The sequence below is a fragment of the Suillus subalutaceus genome (genome assembly GCF_016647625.1).
Source record: "Suillus subalutaceus strain FC151 chromosome Unknown DFJ58scaffold_114, whole genome shotgun sequence".
Lineage (NCBI taxonomy): Eukaryota > Fungi > Basidiomycota > Agaricomycetes > Boletales > Suillaceae > Suillus > Suillus subalutaceus.
In genome coordinates, this window is record NW_024540363.1 from 57,640 (window position 1) to 78,509 (window position 20,870).

At 46.9% G+C, this 20,870-nt stretch overlaps 5 protein-coding genes across 5 annotated transcripts; 3 read left to right on the forward strand and 2 right to left on the reverse strand.

The window, feature by feature from the left end:
• Positions 1-137: 137 nt before the first annotated feature.
• On the forward strand, positions 138-2,222 carry DFJ58DRAFT_844569 (uncharacterized protein; the record flags this gene model as incomplete). The annotated part of the gene is made up of 10 exons (XM_041393094.1): positions 138-202; positions 236-400; positions 502-597; positions 648-768; positions 864-1,003; positions 1,134-1,266; positions 1,313-1,453; positions 1,510-1,640; positions 1,696-1,820; positions 1,870-2,222. The coding sequence occupies 10 exons, from the start codon at positions 138-140 to the stop codon at positions 2,220-2,222; spliced, it is 1,470 nt and encodes a 489-aa protein (XP_041240019.1).
• Positions 2,223-5,403: 3,181 nt separating this feature from the next.
• On the forward strand, positions 5,404-6,235 carry DFJ58DRAFT_645183 (uncharacterized protein; the record flags this gene model as incomplete). Its single annotated transcript, XM_041381417.1, has 3 exons — positions 5,404-5,646; positions 5,702-5,890; positions 5,918-6,235. Coding segments are annotated over 3 exons (750 nt in total), but the record flags the coding sequence as incomplete, so codon positions are not given.
• Positions 6,236-7,889: 1,654 nt separating this feature from the next.
• DFJ58DRAFT_844571 (CHAT domain-containing protein) lies at positions 7,890-12,158 on the forward strand (the record flags this gene model as incomplete). The annotated part of the gene is made up of 12 exons (XM_041393095.1): positions 7,890-7,952; positions 8,022-8,043; positions 8,096-8,158; positions 8,234-8,275; positions 8,406-8,556; positions 8,606-8,745; positions 8,799-8,917; positions 8,971-9,166; positions 9,686-9,878; positions 9,902-11,326; positions 11,543-11,713; positions 11,759-12,158. The coding sequence occupies 12 exons, from the start codon at positions 7,890-7,892 to the stop codon at positions 12,156-12,158; spliced, it is 2,985 nt and encodes a 994-aa protein (XP_041240021.1).
• Positions 12,159-12,812: 654 nt separating this feature from the next.
• Positions 12,813-14,216, reverse strand: DFJ58DRAFT_731915 (uncharacterized protein; the record flags this gene model as incomplete). The annotated part of the gene is made up of 5 exons (XM_041386107.1): positions 12,813-12,991; positions 13,050-13,129; positions 13,644-13,828; positions 13,885-14,095; positions 14,164-14,216. The coding sequence occupies 5 exons, from the start codon at positions 14,214-14,216 to the stop codon at positions 12,813-12,815; spliced, it is 708 nt and encodes a 235-aa protein (XP_041240022.1).
• A 3,512-nt stretch (positions 14,217-17,728) lies between these two features.
• DFJ58DRAFT_51522 (aspartic peptidase domain-containing protein) lies at positions 17,729-20,459 on the reverse strand. Its single transcript, XM_041380776.1, has 6 exons — positions 20,336-20,459; positions 20,124-20,282; positions 19,904-19,982; positions 19,665-19,851; positions 19,086-19,613; positions 17,729-19,035 (listed from the first exon to the last, which is right to left on the reverse strand). The coding sequence occupies exons 2-6, from the start codon at positions 20,255-20,257 to the stop codon at positions 17,837-17,839; spliced, it is 2,127 nt and encodes a 708-aa protein (XP_041240023.1). The 5' UTR covers positions 20,258-20,282; positions 20,336-20,459; the 3' UTR covers positions 17,729-17,836.
• Between the last annotated feature and the right edge of the window lie 411 nt (positions 20,460-20,870).

The following is a 20,870-nucleotide window of genomic DNA, read 5'->3' on the forward strand; positions in this document are numbered from 1 at the left end:
ACATTGTAACTGTAGAATTAATTTTGTACTTCTTATTGCACATATAGCACATATAATCATGTGACCTAATATGACATCAACATTTGGAACTTAATCATATCAGTCCCATGCCCTAACCCTTAAGTCTAACCACCATCATGTCTTTGTGTCATCGTCCTGGCATGTCGTCAAGTTCCTCTGATCCCCCTGACTCAGATGCAATGTATATATGAAGCACTAGCATTTCTTCCTTCAGATCCTCTCCAGAGCCCGTGAAACTTGGAAAACGCAAGAATAAGCGGTCAGAGTCACCAGAACCATCAAGGCCTGGCAAATGCAAGCATAAGCATTCCTCTGGTGACACCAGCACCAACAACCTCATCAGTTCCATATCATCAGGTTCTCGCAAGAAGACTACAAGGTATTGTATTTTCAACTGTACAATAAAATTTTGACCTTTGGCAGCAGGAAACATGAAGATTCAAAAACGGATGATGCAGAACTGTACTGAAACGCGGGAAGGAAGGCTTCGAGCCTTCTTGATACATTTGGAGTACCCGCTGCAGCTTTCAAGACTGGTCTTACATTCGACCGAGGTGGTAAGTGCGACCTGAAACAGTACGTGTATTATCTCTATATCTCACATCATGGCTAACTTGCTGCTACAGACCTCAAGATGTTGCCGAGCATCATCTACTATTATACAATGCTATAATAGACTTCATTCCTGGTTTCGACAGCGAGCTCGACAACATCACCAGCAAAGAATTGAATGTGGTCATAGCGATGGTGACTATGTGCATATATGCACCTATATATGCTTATATGCGCCTGTTTTTTTCCCTTGAACCTGACCTAATACTAACTGATCTTCTGCATGATAGGTAGCGAAGGGTATGAGTGAGGGCAGATCTGCGGATCTACACTCTGTGAAGCACAAGGGGCTCCAATATATTCCCCTTAACATGTATAGCAAGGAGCATGCACTTGATCCTCCAATTCCAGAAGTTGAGGATAAGTCGATGTGTGGGTTGAACCACTCCCAGTTGGCTCATTTGCTTTGCCCCCTGCAAAAAACTTGAGTGGTTTGATGAGGACCCTGATTCGTTTGCTTATTTTTCTTTCTTTGATTCTTCATACTGATGCATATTTAGCGCTATGGCTACCATGCAAGCTGGAGAGATAACCATGACAGCACACAACTGGCCGATGTTCTTCTATGAAGACAGCATTTACGACGCTGCCAACAAGACAAAAGGTCTCTTTCGAAATCATACTGCCATACGAGTACGTCATCATCTTCCACATTATCTTTGATTGATAGCGTCTTTAGTTTTACAAGCATCTGTTCATCGGGCCTTCATCTGTCACCAATGACTCATCAAATGTTCGCAACTCTGCCAAACCATCTAAAAACCGTGCATGGGGTTTGACGGCAGTCAACAAATACATTATTGCATATGTGCATATCATTGTAAGTCCAACCCTTCCACGTACAAGTATTGCAATTATCCTCCCATGAACCCATAGGCATACTTTATGATAAGCAGTACTCAGCACTGGATGCGGTATATTGGCGATATGGACCTGGAGGAGCTCCTCTGGGCTATCATCAAAATGCTAGATGATGACAGCGATCCATGGGTCAAAGATACCCTCATGTAGTGGAACAGGTACATTTTTGTGTGTGGTCAGTTCAGTGCTAATTGTTTGCAGTCACCTCAAACCGACCAAGGACAACTTGCACTCTACCAAGCTCGCACGCAAGGAAAGTGAGGATGATCTCGCTCAAATTCGTGCTCAGCGAGCTGCGTGCCATTCTGCATTAGATAAATCCAATGGTAATGTTTGAATTTATATACAATGCTGCTACTGATACTTGATTCACAGTGCCGTCACATGTGGTCAACCCTAACAGGCCTCGAGAGCCCTCAACCAGCAAACGAGCCCGCCCCATAGAACACAACGATGATGGGGATTTGCTACATGCACCCAAACGACTTCGGAGATCAGGCGATGACCTTCCCTCACCACGCCACACCAAGTCCAATGCTCAGCATCATGCCTCAGTTTATGACAACGACGAAGAGGTTGCAGGACTGCAACAACCAACCCACCCTCGACTGCATGGGCGACAGCACCCACTACCTCCCAAGTCCCAACTACGGCACCATGTTGTTATTTCAGATGACGATGAAAATGACGATGGCGACAAGGTGGAAGTGGTAGCGCAACCCAAATAGCCTCGATCCGACCCCTGCATGCCATTGCCCCCTAGATTCAATAAACCTCGATACTCCACTTCTGATCATGGCGAGGCTCCAACTTCGACGCTGACCTGCCCATGGAGCTACAGGTTCCGATGGAGAGGAACACCAACCTCGGCTAAGCGAGCCTCAGCATCCTGCAAGTGCCTCCGTCCACTATGATGATGAGGATCAGCCTCCACGTCCTAAACCAAAACCCAAGCCAAAACCTCGACGCCCTGCTGCTCGCAACGAGCATGAGGATTCACTAAGTGCGCATGTGACTGAGCAGTCGTTGAATGTGATTTGGGTATGCAGCTAGGACCATTTTTTTTCATTATATTGACATTATGATTAGCAGTCTCAGCCAGTGTCTCCCCCTCGATGCCCCTCACCCCCACTGTCAGATCTGACTGACAATGACAACAACTTCTCCCCGCCGACTCCAACAGCTCCCGTTCCCACAAAGAAGAGAGGGAGGAAGAAAATCACCAATCCTGATGCTTCTCGAAGAACCTCTGTATGAAAGAGGGCTAATGGCTATTAGGACTGCATTTCCGAGGCTCTCTCATTGCACTTTCGTTCTCTGTTTCTCACTTTACTGCCTGTGCTGACGCAGACTTAATGCCTGCTTTGGACTTTACCATATGGACTTCATGCAATTCATGTATTTTAGATACCAGTGTTACTACTATGCTAATGCAATGCCTCTTGGGGCCTTCTAATGTACACAAGTCTCGAGTGATCTAGCAAGGCCTGGTATACCCTTGCAAGCTTCGACAGCCTTAGCAGCCTCACAAGGTCAACCTACCTAGCATACCCTCAAAAACGCCATCCTAGACACTGTGACAATCATATTGGCGCTAGGCATGTATACCTGCATAAGCCTTCAATAGGTGAACCAAAGATATCCCTCATATCATTCACTACTCCCCTATCAGCAGTCTTCACTTGTCTCAGCCATAACCCTTGTCCAACGCTATTCCGCACTTTCCCGCACTATGTGCGCACATTCCCGCAGCGCTATTCATGCTCCCGCGACTTATCCATCGCTATTCCCGCGCTTATAGTGCTATCAGAACTACCAGCAATGTGTCTATAGGAGCATTAGTGCATGTCCGCTCTACCTAGCGCTTGTCCGCTCTATCTAGCGCTTGTTCCCGCGCCTAGCGCTAGTCCAGCGCGCTGTTCTCGCGCTCTAGGAATCACCCGAAATGTCAGAATCCATCCATGGTCCATCCTACCTCATTGGTATGTAATTTGCCTTGCCTCGAGTTGTAAAAAGTGCTACAGTCTTATTACATGTATATCCTATCCCTTCCGAGTCCGAGATGGTATAGTTTACTAGTATAAGAAGCCTATGGTGACTACTTCAACATTACTTCCCTTCAACTGTATTTCCTTCCCTTAGGTTTTACTTAGAAGTAGTCACCCTTTAGTTGCGCTCTATGGCCCCTATTTGACTTTCCTTACCCTTGCAATCAATACCTTTGATCTCACTCGCTATCCATTACCCTCCTTTGACTCAGTGTCTGCTTTCTTGACTTCTGCTCTTTCCCGCGCATTAGCACTCTATCTTGCGACGCGCTATTCCCGTGCTTTAGCGCTCTTTCAGGTCTTTTGATCTTGAGTTGTCCTTTGTAGCTTTTCCCTCAGGTCAAACGTTCTTGCTTTATTGTTTGCAAGTATAGCAGCATAGGCAGAGCTTAGACATATACTGGCTTAGTACCTTAACAAGTGCCTAGTCAGGTTGTGTTTTTCACAATGCGCTCTCAGAAGGCCATCCAAGACAGGGCTATTTCCTTGCGAGGCATCACAGGCCTTCCAATGTTCACAAGGTCGTGTATGGTCTTGTTAGGCCTTCTGAGGCCTCGTCAGGTCTGGGCACTTTTGCTGATGCAGTGTCTAGATTTTAAAATAGATAAACAAAGGGCCTTCGTGAGTTTGTAAAATGGAATTTGGTTTATTTGGAAACATCAGCACTGCTTGCAGCTGTGGTTCTCTCCTTTATAATCCTTCAACTTTACAAGTACTGCAGTGTTTTGTGACCTTCAACACACATCTTGCTCTCAAGTGTTATTTTAGACCCATCCCTCAGTCATATGTCAAGCTTCATCCTTGGTCATTTCAGTGAATATCCTCCATCCCTGGGAGAGCGGCCAAGCCACTCAGAATGCCCCCAGGATCCAGGACAGACAAACCTTGTGACCAGTGAAATGTTACAAGTTGCCATCAACAGTATGTGTCATCTATCTTCATTTAGCATGAATCAATGGATGACTTCCCGCAGCGTTTGGAACATCGCTCTAAATCTAAATCTATCTTCCAAAGTCCTTGTGCCGACGTGCCGACGTCAAACGTCAGTGTTTTGTAAGTCCGCATGTGCAACACGCCCTGTTCCAGATTGATACCTGGAAGGGGGGGTACCCCCCCTTCCAGCTTCAAATTGTGTTCTAAATGTTGAATTTGAACCCCGTGATGACATCTAACCATCTGCTTGACACCTCAGCCAGTACAAACGATGATGACGAGAGGTGAATATCATGTTTTCAGGGCGCGAGGACATGGCAAATGACCACTGAATATGAGACTTTCACTCCGACTAACATATTGAACAAGCAAATTTTCACTAATCAAACATATTATCCAGTGGCTCCCATCATTTTTTTCGCTCACCATAAAGCTTGCAGTCCATGCTCATACTCAGTTGCAGGTAACCATCATGGGTGAACCGAACATGGGCCCTCCTACTAGTAGTACCCCCATTAACTATCCTGGCTTTAGCCCTGTGTTTGGCAGCTTTGATGGGCACTCTCAGGCTTCGTCTGTTTTCTCAGGTATGTGTCTTATTAAATTTTGTGCTCTCGAACACTAACCTCGCTCTAGAATCAATTTACCTTTCCTGTTCCTGGGCCTCCTGCTGGATATCACGCATACCCAACCCCTTTGACTCAGACTTCAATGGTTGATCATCAGATTGATCCTGCATTGTTGGATGACGATGACGAGACAGATGAGGCTGACAAGGAATTTCCACCAGTGTCTACTTTGCTCCAGCAAGCCGCCAAACCTGCAAGGAAGATTGCGGGGAGCCGCTGAGCCAATGCTGCAGTCATTCCTGCCAAAGTGAAGGGCAAGGGACGTGCAATTGACGAGGCTGTGCCCACCAGCCACAAGCAGAAAGCTCTGTCCTGCAACCCCTGCCACTGAAGTCACCAAAAAGTCCGCGCGTGGCGGCCATCAGCAGGGTGCCCCAAATTACAACAAAGAGGACATCAGTGCCCTTCTTACAGCCTGCGGGGAGCATTTGCCGGTGGGTGCAAAGAGCTGGAGTGCCATTGAAACGACCTTTGGTCAGTGGGCTGATGAAAATTCTCGCCCTGCTCGTTCTGCAAAGTCTCTTGAATTAAAATTCAAGCAGGTAAGCTATTTCCATCAATTACGACTTTGTATGGTACTGAAATAATCTTCTTAAGCTGGTTCATACTACCAAACCCACCGGAGATGCTGAGTGTCCCCCTCACATTGAACATGCTCATCAAATCGACAGCGACATTAACGAGAGAGCTGGTACACAAGACCTTGATGACAAGGATATTGCAGATGAAGTTCTTGTCATTAGTGACCAAGAGGATAACCTGCAGCCAAAGGCTTGTAACCCTAGAGTCTTGGTCAAGCAAGAGCCATGAGAGCTGGGTCCTATTGCTCGTCATTCTGTCACCCCAGCTCCGTGTGCATCACGCAATTCACATACCCCAGGCCTTGAGCTTCTGACAACAATCTCGACTTCACTTGATCCCCATCTCCAAGCTGCTCAAGATGACGAACAGACGGCACGCACGCTGCAGTCCACACAAGTCATGTCACTCTCAAACCAGTTGCGAGATGCCCACATGACCATCAATAGCCTCCGTGATCAACTCCTGCAGGCCGAACGTGAGTGCAGCAATGCAGAACGTCGTGCTGACCACTTTGAAATGCAGTTGCAGATGGCACAAGTTCTCCGTGGGCAAGACCAACATCCAAGTCAGCCTGCACGATATGTCTGACGTGAAACTAGATATGCTGATGGAGGTGCATCTACAATTTGGGTCAACCCTGATGAAGACGAAGATCCCTTTCATCACCCTGATGAACATCGTGATATAAAGTCCCAGCAGGACTATGTTGAAGATCCCACCACTGGCTGTTATACTCATCATCAGGTGTCTGTTTCACCAATTCCTGCGCGTCACACCAATCGGTTCCAGCCCATCACCCCTCGTCAATCTTCAAGTTCATGTTTCAATGTCTCCTTCACACCAACAGTCAGCTCACTCTAACGAATTCTCCATTGTTGTCTCACTGTCTCATGCAAACAGTCCAAATCTCCAAAAAAATGCTGAATGATTCAAATTTTATATTACTATGTCTGTACTATTCAAATGTCAGATGAAATCAAGCTACTCGGTCATTGTCACATTGATATGAAAATAACATTTCCTCAAAGTGGGCCCACACTTGCTGATCCTCCTCATCTCCTTGCCATATTGGCATGTATACAGACCGAATCTGATTGATCCCAACCATACGAGCACGAACATTGTTCAACCGAACACATGCCTCTAGAAGGTCCTGACACTGTTCACTGAAATTGATGTCTAAGGGGATATGAAGACGCCCAAAAGAACCTTGCAATGCACGCATGCCCCATTCAGCTGTCTGGCGAAAGGACAAAAGCTGACGGTCAAACGCGAGTAGTTTGTCCCTTTCAATCGGATTTGCAGGGAGGCGCTGCCTTGCCTTGATGGGAGCTTTGATGCGGCCAGAGATCTGGTCTGTGCCTCACGGGCAAGCCATATCAGCAACAAGGTAATAATCGTCGGGGGTGTCTTTTCGCAGCTTTTCATAGATTGGCTGGGCCACCCGTGAGTCATGCCAGCTGCCTGGTCCATTCAGACAGCATTGAATTATGGCACCTGCATGGTAACAATAAGTATATGAAGATAGCACAACTCTGACAACTGACCATCAGCACCAAACGCAATGACTGAACTCACAAAATGATCATGCAGCCACCCATTATAGGTCGCATTCTTGATCTCTTGATCCAGGGATGTCTGTACAGGTAGGTTTAATCCATCCAGGGTGCCAAAACCTCCTGTCAATAAGGGATGATGTGTGACGATGAGATCATTCAAAACTTGAAAATCATCGCTGGATGGCCAGCAAATAAAGGCTTCAGGGATGTTTTTGAGAGCACGAAGGAGGATGGCAAGCAAAAAACGGAGGTAACGCGAGACAGTGGTAGGAATCAGGGCAAAAATCTGCATGAGACTGACTTCTCGCATGGTTGAGTTGAGCCAATGGAGCACAAGGCCCAATGCACCTGCAGCATCGAGAGAGCGTCATTGAACACAGGGGACAGCAGTTGCAGGTGTGTCATCGCGTGGGATGGGAGTGGTGTCCCAGAGGGTCCTGAATCCAGATCTAAGGATATGATTGAAAGTTGGGGTGTCAACACCCATTGTTGTGATGAATGCATGGTCATTCTGAGCTGCATAGAGTGCTTGCCAGGGTGTACTGACACGAGGATTCGGCAGGAGATCACCTCTCACAAGGTATGTATGGTGTGCTTGTCGGCGCTCAGAACGCTGGTGCTGTGAGTGGTCCGCTCCTACAAACATGAGTGCCCCAAGAACCCCAAGTTGGCGCTGTCATGCTTCATCGTCATCTTCATCAGACTCGGTATCAGCCAGTAGCAAGAGATACAGCTGATTTTCGTCACAGTCATTGTTTATGGCCATGGTGTGGTAGAATTGGAATGTATTGTCAGAAAGTACATATCACATTGCCCGCGGTTTGGAATGAGTATCTAGATTATTTTCTAGACTTAGCCGGAACTCCGCCGTTAAGGTTTGAATACAAGTCTGGAACTCCAAATCCTGCGGAAAGTCAGCCAATGATTACTCACAGCGATTCTGGCGACACTTTTTTCGTCATTACTCTGCTCTTTCGTTTTGTGACAGACTCCATGCTAGACCCACTCGATGATAACCTCCAAGCCCTGGGTGAGGAACCAAGCCACCCAGAATAATCCCAAGGCCCGGAAGACACACACATCACGGGAGTGCAACAAGTCGTCATTACTGGTATGTGATATTTATATCTGCTCAGCTCATATTGATGATTTCCCTCAAGTTATTCGTGCCGTTGGTCTCACTCTTGGCCTCCGACGGATCCCCGCTGGTTTCCATGTGGTAGTAAAGACCGACGGTGCTGAATTCCAGACGAGCAACAAACTCGTACACATCGATCAGGCTGTCGTCGAATGGAATGAGCCCATACTTCTGTGAGTTGTCCTTAATCTCATCTTTCCTATAGGTATTGAGAGACTCTAGGCCGTGCGAGACATATTCTAAAGTTCAGGTCAGCGTGTATGCCTCATTTGAATTGGGTCCCGTGCTCTGTCATGGAGAGGTCCTCCGCACATTCGAGATCTCCATCGGAGAATTACTGGACTGCAGTGAAAAGTCACGTCGTTAGTAATGTCTTTTGTGAATAACACCCGACAGATGTTAACGAGTATCACAGCCATAATATTTCAGCCCAAGCAGGAGGAAGTTGTATCTGCATGTACTTCACTGTTCATGACAGTGGAGCAGCGACTTTCTGATAAAAACGATGTCGCAGTTCTTTGCCCCGCTAATACTGTGAGTGATCAATGCAATCTGCCATTCTGATGCTGAGAGCTTGTAACGTGTAGCTTACATCCCACGATATGGATGTGTTAGCACTAAATACGGATGCCGGGCATCGTCTTCTTGCGCGATACTGCAGGATGCAGAACAGTAGGGATCTCGACCAATCGATAAACCACTTTGAATGCACCTTGGATCTCTGCCCCGTGGACCACCCCTACCCGCCCTGCAGCGCTGTTCAATCCAGCCACTGCAGAGTTTGTTAGTTGCCAAGCTAACAGAACATACTTCGACTTCAATATACCTATCTCTCTTTTTCAAGGCGCCTTTGATTTGCGTCCCACTGATCATCCGGACCGAGCCATCACCCAGCTCCATCTTGCCATTGCTCTGCTTTCTTGCTTCGCAAAATGGGGATTTCAAACTGATGCTGATGCAGCGAGAGAGTTACTAAGCGAAGTCCTTGATGTCTGCCACGCTAACAGCCACATTTACAGAGCAGCGTTGACTGCAATCGAAACATCCGCTCTACATTCAGCCAGAAGCATTGACGAAATAATCTTGGGTGGGAGCGACCCGCCGCATCCATGCTTCCGTTATCGACGAATCAACTTGCTGACCGAGCAAAGTGGTGTATGCAGAGAGATGAACTCTGTGCCTTAGACGAAGTAATATCCCTTCATTATGATGCACTGGGATACTACGATACTGGGCATGCTTGCCGAGAGCCATTGCTGAATAATCTGAGTGTAATGCTGATCACTCACTTCCAATGTCGAGGCAATGACGAAGACTTGGACCAGGCTATCGCATTTCAAACGAAAGCACTGGCTTTGCACCCGGTCGGTCACACAGATCAGTCCATGTCGTTATATAACCTTGCAAATCAACTCTCCACCCGCTTTGAACACCGAGGCAACGACGAAGACTTAGATTGGGCTATCGCCACAGGGAAGCGCTGGCTTTGCACCCAGTCAGTCGCACAGATCGGTCCAGGTCATTAAATAACCTTGCGATTCAACTCTCCATCCTCTTTGACCACCAAGGCAACGACGAAGACTTGGATCAGGCTATCGCACTTCACAGGGAAGTGCTGGCTTTGCACCCCGTCGGTCACACATATTGGTCCTCGTCATTAAATAACCTTGCAAATCAACTCGCCTCCTGCTTTGACCACCGAGGCAACAACGAAGACTTAGATCAGGCTATCGCACTTCACAGGGAAGTGCTGGCTTTGCACCCCGTCGGTCACACAGATCGGTCCTCGTCATTAAATAACCTTGCAATTGAACTCTCCACCTGCTTTGACTACCGAGGCAATGACGAAGACTTAGATCGGACTATCACACTTCAGAGGGAAGCGCTGGCTTTGCACCTGGTCGGTCACACATATCGGTCCATGTCATTAAATAACCTTGTGAATCAACTTGCCTCCCGCTTTGACCACCGAGGCAATAGAGAAGACTTCGACGAGTCACGAGACAAGCTACGCTGTGCATTGACTCTGTTGATGCCGCATGATCCTCGTCAATTAGTAGTCCAGGAGTCGCTAGCTGAGGTCTTTCTATCATTTCATCATTCAAGGCTTGATGGCACCAGCGCGGGCAAGGACAATGATAATCTGAATGCTGCTATGCATCATCTCAAGGCAGCAGCAAATGTTGTCTCTGGAGGCTCGCTATCTCGCCTGCGAGCAAGTCTGAGCTGGGTTCGCCATGCTCATCAACATTCGCATGGTACTGAATTGGAGGCTCGTGCGACTTCCATGCAACTTTTGGATGCTTACACGTCCACAACAGCTTCAGTATCGTCTCGTCACAATATCATGAAGGACTTCTCAAATACACTTGCTGTGGATGCTGCATCATGTGCTCTTCATAGTGGTGATGTGTGTCACACTGTTGAGTTGTTGGAACAAGGTAGAACTATCATCTGGACACAGATGACACGACTCCGCACGCCTCTTGACAGCCTCCAGACACGCGGCGATCACGCAGCAACCCTGATGAAGGAATTCAGAGACCTCAGCTCCCTCCTCAATAAACCTCCTGCGAACTATCTGGAAGCAACCACAAGAATCAATGTAGAAGCAGAAGAAACCCGGTACAGACGTTTGGTAAAGGACTGGAATGGAGTTGTAGAAGAGATCCGGAAGATTGAGGGCTTCTCTCGCTTCCTCCTTTCCCCCTTATTCTCCGATCTTCAAGATGCAGCTCGTGATGGGCCTATCATCCTGCTCATCGCAAGCAAGTCGTCTTGCGATGCCATTATTATCCCGCACAAGCAACCTCTGAGTTGTATTCAGCTGCCTATCAATTTTAAGATACTCCAGAGATTGGTGCTCGCACTCCGAGAGGCAATTGAAAAAGAGGCTGGTCCTAAAGGGAACCAACCAGCACTGATAAAAGTTTTAAGGGAGTTGTGGGAAGATGTCGTCCGCCCGGTGGTCGAGAATCTGGGTGGATTTGCACGATGAGGTTCCCGAATATGGTGGTGCCCGACGTCTCTCTTCAATTTCTTGCCATTGCACGCTGCTGGCAAGTACAGGGCAAATGGAGAGTCCCTTTCACAGCAATATATCTCTTCATACACGCCATCACTTACTGCATTAATGAGGGCTCGCAGAAGTCATGACAGGTCACTGTCGGTGTCCTTCGCTGCCATTGGCCAGAATCGCCCAGCCAGTGCTTCATTCACTTTGGACAGTGTGGAGCCTGAGCTGGAATTGGTGCAGAGTCTTTTGCCCCATCCTCCAACTGTTTCCTTCACCAAGATAACCAGTGTTGATGCCACGAAATCGAGAGCACTGTGCGCGCTGCAAGATAATACTTGGCTCCATTTCGCATGTCATAGGACACAGAAATTTAAGGAACCCTTCAAGTCAGCCTTTCTTATGCGTGACCACCCGCTTTCACTCCTCGATATCACCCAAATGGATCTCTCTCAGCATCAATTTGCATTTCTTTCTGCCTGTAAAACCGCAGTCGGTGTCCCTAGAACACCTGACGAAGTGATACACCTGGCGGCTGGCCTGCAATTCGCTGGGGTTAAGAGCGTCGTTGGGACATTATGGAAGGTCAACGATAATACTGTGCAGCGCTTAGTCGGGGCATTCTACAAAAACTTGTGCAAGGATGGCACAATGAATTCCAAACGAGCTGCCCCATCACTGCACCAAGCGGTGCAGTCGTTGGCCTGCGACAAGGACATGCCCTTGGACCAGCACATAGTGTTCATCCATATCGGTGTATAATCAATTTTGTGCGTACTCCCAGCTTGTTGATTAACACGTTAATCTAACAACTTCGCGTGTAGCATCCAACCGCGATTACGTGCAACCTATCATGAAGATAATTTTTCATATTTCAGACATTTTGGACTGTATACCTTCTCGACATGCACACCCAATGTAGACTTATATTTGTATATCCCAGTCTGTTGCCTCGGAGCCAAATGTGATCACTTGATGCTTTGTAGGTAAGAATGAAGTCGCGCAACATTGATCTGACATCACACCTACTAGAACACAATTTGCGATGGACGTGATAGTCGAGTGTCTGAATTGTTTCCAAGTATTCTTTTGGTATTCGGTATTCTGGCTACGGTCGAGTGACATTAGATCATTGATCCAACACAGCCTATGTCGGCCTCGTGGCAGACATTGTCAATTACGGCACGAGCAGAATCCACGACCTTTCTTCTGATTCTTCTGATTCATGTACACGCTGATCAGTACAAATGCAACCAAAAGTACATACATGCGTCGCATCCAATTGCCTGCCATAAAACACGATCACGTGTGTAGCGACGAGGGCAGTCGTACAAAGAAAGTATGAGCTTGTACAAAGAGGGGAGAAAGGGGCGATTGTGCAAAAAAGGAGGGGGGTTTTGTGCAAAGAAAGAACGATTAAATGATATACTGGCGAATAGATAGAACAAGGTCGTCAATGAGCTTAAGGAGCGAATAGCCAGTTGGAAGAGAGAGAATCGGAGAGAAATCTCCTGTGCGTTGAATGGAGAATTTCCCCCATACGTAAAAAACCATTCCAAGGAGTCGCAGAGACCGATATTGATGAGATAAAGAAACTGAAAAATAGGGAGTGTGAACTATACGTTTCATGGCACGAACGAGAGTGACAGTGACCGCTTAAAGAGGAGAACGAAGGAGTGTGCAAGCGTGCATTATCACGCATAATGGCGAACGAATGAGCGAGTGTGGGCGTCCTAGAAATAAAGAATGAAATAGGGATTGTCAGTATATACAAAGTGAAAGACATGAGAGACATACCTTTGAGGATTGGAAAATCAAAATCATTGATCAGGAGTGAGGGGGTGGGCGGGAACGAGATAGGCGGAAGAAATAGGAGAGAGGTCAAAATGTGGGGTGGAGGCAAACAGGATGAACAGATAAAAACTCGCAAACAAAGTACCGAAACTAAATCAGTTTTCAAAAAGGTGACAGTAAGAGAAGATTGAGAAAAATAAGCAACCATAAGTCAGAAACGACAAACAGAAAAGACGCCAAGCAGAAAGAAACCAAAAGCCCTCGTCAGATGAAGCAGATAGAGCGATCGTAAAAGACGTACAAGTACATCGAATTCCAAGATATACAAAGATGAAGCCAGAGGGGGCGAAGAAATCAAAAAAAATGAAGCATTGAAGATAGGATAAGATAGATGTCTGGGAGCACAGCTCACACCAGACCGTCAAAAGTGAAATCAAGCAAGCTGGAACGCACTCCCAAGCACCACCATCCCACTCTCGCCAGATAAAACAGGACGATATCCTACGCACGGCACGGCGAAGTGTGCGTGGACGCGTCTGGGTAGCGAGCAGATGTGTAGCAGGCATACTTGGGGATGCAGTCACAGGAGATCTGATGGGAGACGACAGGGGGATATGTGACAGAGGAAATGGAGTCACCTGTGGACACGGGAGTTCAGGACCAAACATTGAAGGGTTTCACATGAGGTTGCGACGGATGGGCTTTGGCTTTTCGCCGTCATCTTCTTCGGTTCCTCCATCTCCTTTGGCTTGGGTTTCACCTTCGGCACGGGCACAACAGATATAGAGAGCGAGACGGATGTTGCAGCAGCCTTTACGCTCGCCGTTGAAAATTCATTGTCATCATCCGACGATCTAGAGGAAGCTTTGGACAGTGAAAAAGTGCTGCGCCCCAACTCGTGTTTCCTAGATAGATCCTTATGCACAGACGATGTATAATGAGATAAGGGGATGGAATAGAGGGAGGGACGTACAGAGCAATGCTCTCGTTATGGTCAGCCTTTAGTAAGTCGGTCATGAAATCCATGCTGGACTGCCTATATAGTGGTGGCGCTTAGGAGTATTTGTGAGAAAGATAACGTCCTTGTCAATAATAGACTTCCTCCGCTCCTCCATTGCTCTTGCGCGGACCGGTCGAGTAATTTAGCGCGTGTCGCGGTGACAGAATGGGGCCAGTCATTTGAGCCGTTGGCAGCAGTGATACCGCGTGCAATCTTGACAAGAAGGTTTGGGGGCGGAATTGAGCAGTTGAAAGGCGTAATAAGATGAGAAGGTAGGGCATCCAAGCTGTCTGGGGCAAATTTTAGGTCAATTACTTGACGAAACACGAAAAAAAAACCCACCCTGCCAACCAATCTAACCTCATCCTCCCACTAGTCACTAGTGGGAGTACACAAGAAACACAATACGTCTGATAAGGCTCATACGGACGATACACAATTGTTGGCCACAGCGAAGGGTATCGAGACGAAGGTAGGCATTGATAGCGTTCATTGTCGTCTATTTTCCAGCAGGTAAAGCGGATAGCGCCAGCGGTGCATGTCGTACGTAGGTGTTGTCCTCAATCGCGCACTCATTCAAATCATCTCCCACATCTCCGACCGCCCTGAAGTCGAATCCAAAATCCACCAAGTCCAACACATACACAGACTAATTGGATAGAAGACAGTTATTTTCTTCAAGATTCTTGATCGCTCGCAGAATTGTACAGTGGCTCAAAAACTGTCCGCATGTTTTGACATTTTTCACTATCTATGATATTGTGTGAGAATGAACAAATTCCTCAAGGACATACTTATACCACATTGTAGTATGGCTTCAGGGCTTTTATTTGAGCCCTACACCGTGGGAATCGGCGGAGATATGGTGGAGATATAAGGCTTATAAAATGATGACTCATGTGGACAGTTTTTTGAGTGTATATTAAAACTATATAAATCATTATTTATGACACCATAAAAATCATGCCACTATTATATAAATTATAAAGTGGTGTCATTATGTTATTTTATGACTATATCTAACTATATAAACCAGAATATCTCATGTATCATAGTCATAATCACCATGAAAGCCATCTCCTCTGCTCAAAGAGATAATATCCTCTCTCTGTCTTATGCTGGCCTCTCTGCTCGCCAAATTTCCTCTAGAACTGGAATATGCAAGTCCACTGTGGCCAAGTTCATCAAAGAAAGCCACCCAGACAAGGAAAACCCTTGTGGAGGACGTCCATCCAAGCTTACCTCTACTGACAAAAGGGCTATTATCCAACATATCACTACAGGAAAGGCTGATAATGCTGTCCAAGCCACCCATTATATCAATTCCACCATCACTACCCCTGTCTCTTCACAAACTGTGAGGAATGTTCTCAAGGCAGCTCATCTCAAGGCAGTAACAAAGAAGAAAAAGCCTCTTCTCTCCATCAAACATAGGCAGAGAAGACTAGCCTTTGCCTTAGCTCATCAACACTGGACTGTAGAGGACTGGAAGCATGTTATATGGTCAGATGAGACCAAAATCAATAGGATTGGGTCAGATGGGAAGGTGTATGTATGGAAAAAGAAGGGAGATGGCCTAACAGACAGAGAGGTTAATGGGACTGTCAAGTTTGGAGGAGGTTCTTTAATGGTATGGGGCTGTATGTGATGGAATGGTGTGGGAATGCTTGCTGAGGTTGAGGGAAGATGAATGCTGAGCAGTATGTGGACATTTTAAATGATCACTTGCTGCCTAGCTTGGCAGAATCAGGGATTGATGAAGAAGATATCATTTTCCAACAGGATAATGATCCCAAGCACACATCCAGAAGAGCTAGGGAATGGTTTGAAGAACATAACATCAATGTTCTTGACTGGCCAGCACAGTCTCCTGATGTCAATGTCATTGAACATCTCTGGGGAACACTCAAGAAAAAGCTTCAAGCCTATAAAAACCCCCCTAAAGGAGTATGGGAGCTTTGGGAGAGAGTAGCAGTGGAATGGGGGAAGATCACAGCTGAGGATTGCCAGAAATTAATTGAGAGTATGCCTAGAAGGATAGAGGCAGTAATTAAAGCCAAGGGAGGTCATACAAAATACTAGAATACCTGGTTATTACTGTAAAATACTTGAGTCAAAAAACTGTCCGCATGAGTCACCATTTTGTGAGCCTTGTATCTCCACCATATCTCCACCGATTCCCACGGTGTAGGGCTCAAATGAAAGCCCTGAAGCCATACTACAATGTGGTATAAGCATGTTTTTGAGGCATTTGTTTGTTCTCACACAATATTATAGATAGTGAAAAATGCCAAAACATACGGACGGTTTTTGAGCCACTGTACATGCTACCTGCGTCCACTGGTGGGTGAAATGTGCACCGAACTTTGAAAGACCGAGAAACGAAGAGATACCTGCTGGGAGATGAATGAAAATATATATGTTGACGGCGACGCTCTGGCACAGAACTGGAGGGCAGTTCTTTATTTGAATAACGAATAGAAGAGGGTTTGCTACCACGGAGAGTTACCCAGAGATCACTGTGGATAGTAGTTCCAGTGAAATTCATTGGGTGAAATCATATGATAATGGTCTGAAACTCAGAGCATTAGGTGCTGAAATCAGGGTGCTGAAATTGCTGTTTTTTACTCTGAAATTTTACTCTGAAAAGATACTCTGAATTTATGTTAGGATGACAAGCAAAACCGTTGAACCATACCCTAGGAACATCACTTAACCCAATTTACCTATGATAGGTCATAGGTTGCAAATGGCGGGAATTGAACCAAAGACCTCATGTTGATAGGTGCAGCAATCTAACCACTAAGCCATAAGCCCTATACAATGTGTACATGGTGACACCAATATATACCAAAACGATGTCATAACAAAAATGTGAAAATTCTGCTGTGACGGTGCCAGGTCATTCAATTATCGAGCTCCACAGCAGATTGATCTCCTGAGCTAAAATGCTAGTAGGATTGGAGTATGGTGCTGAATTCTGATTCAGTATATTTTCCACTGAAATTCAAAATCAGCGCTCCAATGAAATTAACTGCATGCAATTTCAGTGGAAGTTACTCTGAAATATTCAGCATCAGCACATTTTCCAGTGATTTTCATTGGAACTACTATCTACAGTGAGATTGATCCAGTTAAAACTTAGTACTTAATGTTTGACGTGCCTGTTTGGCGCTACTCTGTAGTGCACGTGCATGAGGCAAGCGTCTATGGTGTCTCACGCTTGGTGGGTGTATTTTGATTTGCTCAAGGCCCCGGTGTCGATGTTGTATCATAGTTGTAGCAACAGCTGGCCTGATACCATAATTACAGAGAAAGATTGTTATGGTATATTCATTACACATACAAATGATGTACAAGTATCCAGTAGATCTGCACCGATTGGCTTGACTGTATTATACTTATACGAACGTGCACGACAGTCCAAGTAATGAGCCCAAATAAATAGTCCAGATGAACAACCATGTACCAGTATACCACATATATCCAGATATCAAAGAGCGTCGGTAGAGATGTGCGTGAGATGAGATGAGATGATATGGACGTCAGACGGATGTGCTATAACCGCATAAGAATGGATCCACATAGTTATTCCGAGTGGGGCGGGACACAGTAATGCTCTTAATAAAGTCCACATCCAGCTCCGTCAATGAATGTCAATAACATCAACAGTATCAGGATGCTCGCAAGATATCGAAAATCGCCATGAGGGAGTGACGACTTCATTACGCGAACCCAAGGATGACGAGTTCCTGTCAGGGCTGTCGCTCCGAGGTAGGTTATGATGCAAACCAGTAACGATTTGGCTCCCGCGGGCAATGGTGCCAACACCTGCCATGCCAACACCAACCTCCGCAACGTCGCTGTCACTGCTCTGCGTGCTGCTTCTTCGGTGATGTCGGTCTGTGAGTAAGGGAACAGATGTGCTTTCCGGTATGCCACCGATTCCATCCGACGTCCGTCGATGGTTCGTGGTCAAAAAATCGGGGGAAGTGGGAGAATCGGGCAAGGGCGCATCAGTGCCTACAATCGTATCTCGATTCGCAGCATAAGGATCCCAAGGATCGCTCAGGTCGAATACCGACGGAGGCGAGTGGTCGTATTTGACATTCCATTCCCCAAACTCATTGACTGGATCTAGCTCGACACGGGTCCCGTTTGAGTCAAAAGTATACTCGGACACTTTCTCTTTCCTCGTTGTGTGTGAGCTGTACGCAAGCGTCCTGAGAGTACTGGCGGGAGGAGCATCATCGCTCGACTGCGAATGCCGCCTTGTAAGCTGGTAGGCCCTATACTCGCCTTCGCCTTTCTTCCCTCCATCCGTGTCAACCATTCCCTGTTTCTTCCACTGCCGCCGTGTCATGAACCATTTCAGTCCAAAAAGTGTGACACATAGCGCGAAGAAGCCGATTAGACCAATAAGAACTTCGAGGCCCACCGACATCTTCGTATCATTTGAAGAAACGGCCTGTTGTGACGGTGTGCCGTCGAGCGGCTGATTGAGGACGCGCACGTTGTTGAACTCATCAAGCGCTTGGGTTATATTCGTGAGTCCCATGAGTCCGAGTGTTGGGTGGATTCCAGTGTAGACAGACATGTTAAAGGGTGGGGGTTCATATGCAAGCACGGTGTAGACGTTGCGCATGAAAGGAACGCCGAGGACCATATCCCCGACGCCGGAAGTGGGGGTAAGTTGCGAGTCGTCAGCTTGTATAAGGCCGACACAGTATTGGGAGTTTTGCTGCCCAGACGGCTCGCTGGTGAGGTCGAGGGGGTGGATGGGTAGCTCGGGTTGGCCGTCGAGAGTAATGGTCATGTTGAGTGGCGTTGTACAAGGGACATAGTCTAACAGAATCAGCTCATGGATTACGAGCTAAGATGAATAAAATACGCACAATTACCGTCTGAGGCTGGGCTTATGCCCAGTGCGCCGTATATTCCGTTTGCGATAGGCGATGTCGTGATGATAAATGGCATCCCAGAATCGAGCAGCGCAGTGGGGAAGGCAGCGCCAGTAACAGACTCGCCTAGTACTACAGGACGTGCCTGACCATTTACGTAGACCGTGATGGCTTGAACATTCGTTTTCCAAAACAATATGCCAGCGTCCTGGCTAACAAGTGTCGAATACTTTATTTGCGAAGGATCTGGAACCACAGACGAAGGGTGCATACCGATTCCGAGAAGTGATGGAAGTGCATCCGAACCAGGACGGGCAAAAGTAAGGGAGAAGAATGGCTGTGATGGAGCTGAGGAGGTGGGAGTCATGGAAAACAGATTCGAAGAAAATGATGCGCCGTCTGGGTTGTTGTTCGTAGTCGGGGGGATCTCTTGCTCGATGACCGAATTGAGGGGAAGAGCGAGACCGAGGATGCCGTCAAAATCTAAGCTGAGGGGTTCATCAGATACCATGTTAGCAGCGGCTGTAAACGTTGATAAGCATGATGTAATACAAAAAATGACAGAAAACAAACCCAGCGCTTGATTCTGTACATTGTATGTCCCAAGCTGGACTGTATCCCATACTATGGGCCCGCTGACGGATCCGGAGAGGTAACTGATGGTAAAACTAGCGTTAGTTGGCGTTGAGGAGGTCGGATCGTATAGGCGACCACTCGTGGATGAACACGACGCAGTGGAACACGATGTTGATGCGATCCACTGTATTTTTAGTAATTAGAAAGGCTGTGTAGCCAAGGAAGGCACGGCTTACAAGGTCCGACGAGCCTGTATCAACCTGAAGGGAAAGGTTTTGCTGTGCTGAGCCTGCTAACACGGGCACGGTATAGGCACTATATTGAAGCGATGAGCATGAAGAAAAAATGCGGGACCCAAAATAAAATCAGAAGGTAAATTTTTTAAACCGTTCGAAAGGCAGGGCCGGACTCCGGATATAATGATTCAAAGTTCGTATGAATAGTTCAAAGACTCACACTGAATCATAGCTAGTAGTCACCATCTCGAGGTTTAACACCATGCCACCAGCACCACCGGTACCCTCGTCTCGAGCACGTTGCTTGCCTTCCGCCCTGGAAGAAACACGGGCGCCTTTGAGTAGGGTCATCATTCACTAAGAGGATATAAACAGCGGTCTGAAAGGTCAGGGGTTATAGGAAGCCTGAGCCACGAAATATAGTGGACTTACAGAGAGGGAGGAGATACAGGGAAGGCCTGGATGAGATTTTGAACGTCTAAATGAAAGCCGATGAGGACATGCAAGCTTGGTAGTACCGGTAGATGCGCCTAATAGTCGTCCTTAACTGAGAGGTAGGCTCAAGACAGCACGAAGGGGAATGAATGAGAGCGCGGAGAATAACTTGCAGGAATAACAGAATGGGGTAAAGAACGAGGCGATGCCAGTGATTCCAAATGTCACTCGAGCGCTGTACATAAAAAGTTCCGTCAATGGTAACATGTCAGGAAAGACGCCCAAAAGTCAGGTTTGAACATACCGCAACCAAAAACCAGACTTACTATTATTGATATTGTATCAAGTCAATGTAAAGATCGTTAAGAGGGTATCCTTGTTTTTGCGGGCGCGCTCGCCGTCCCGCCCGACGCGTTTGGCAGCGTTGCAGTTTGCAGCGACCCTGCATGATCTTCTTTAGGCACTTTATTCGCACACTCTACGGGCTTTTGAAGCCTAAACACAAAGTGCCAAGCTCTTAGCTGTCAAAACC

Coding starts and splice junctions, on each gene's coding strand:
- DFJ58DRAFT_51522 (XM_041380776.1), bottom strand. CDS start 20,257: ATGATGACCCTACTCAAAGGCGCCCGTGTTTCTTCCAGGGCGGAAGGC. Junction 19,614..19,664: donor TGTACAGAATCAAGCGCTGG/GTTTGTTTTCTG, acceptor CAACGTTTACAG/CCGCTGCTAACATGGTATCT. Junction 19,036..19,085: donor CCCAGCCTCAGACGGTAATT/GTGCGTATTTTA, acceptor TGATTCTGTTAG/ACTATGTCCCTTGTACAACG.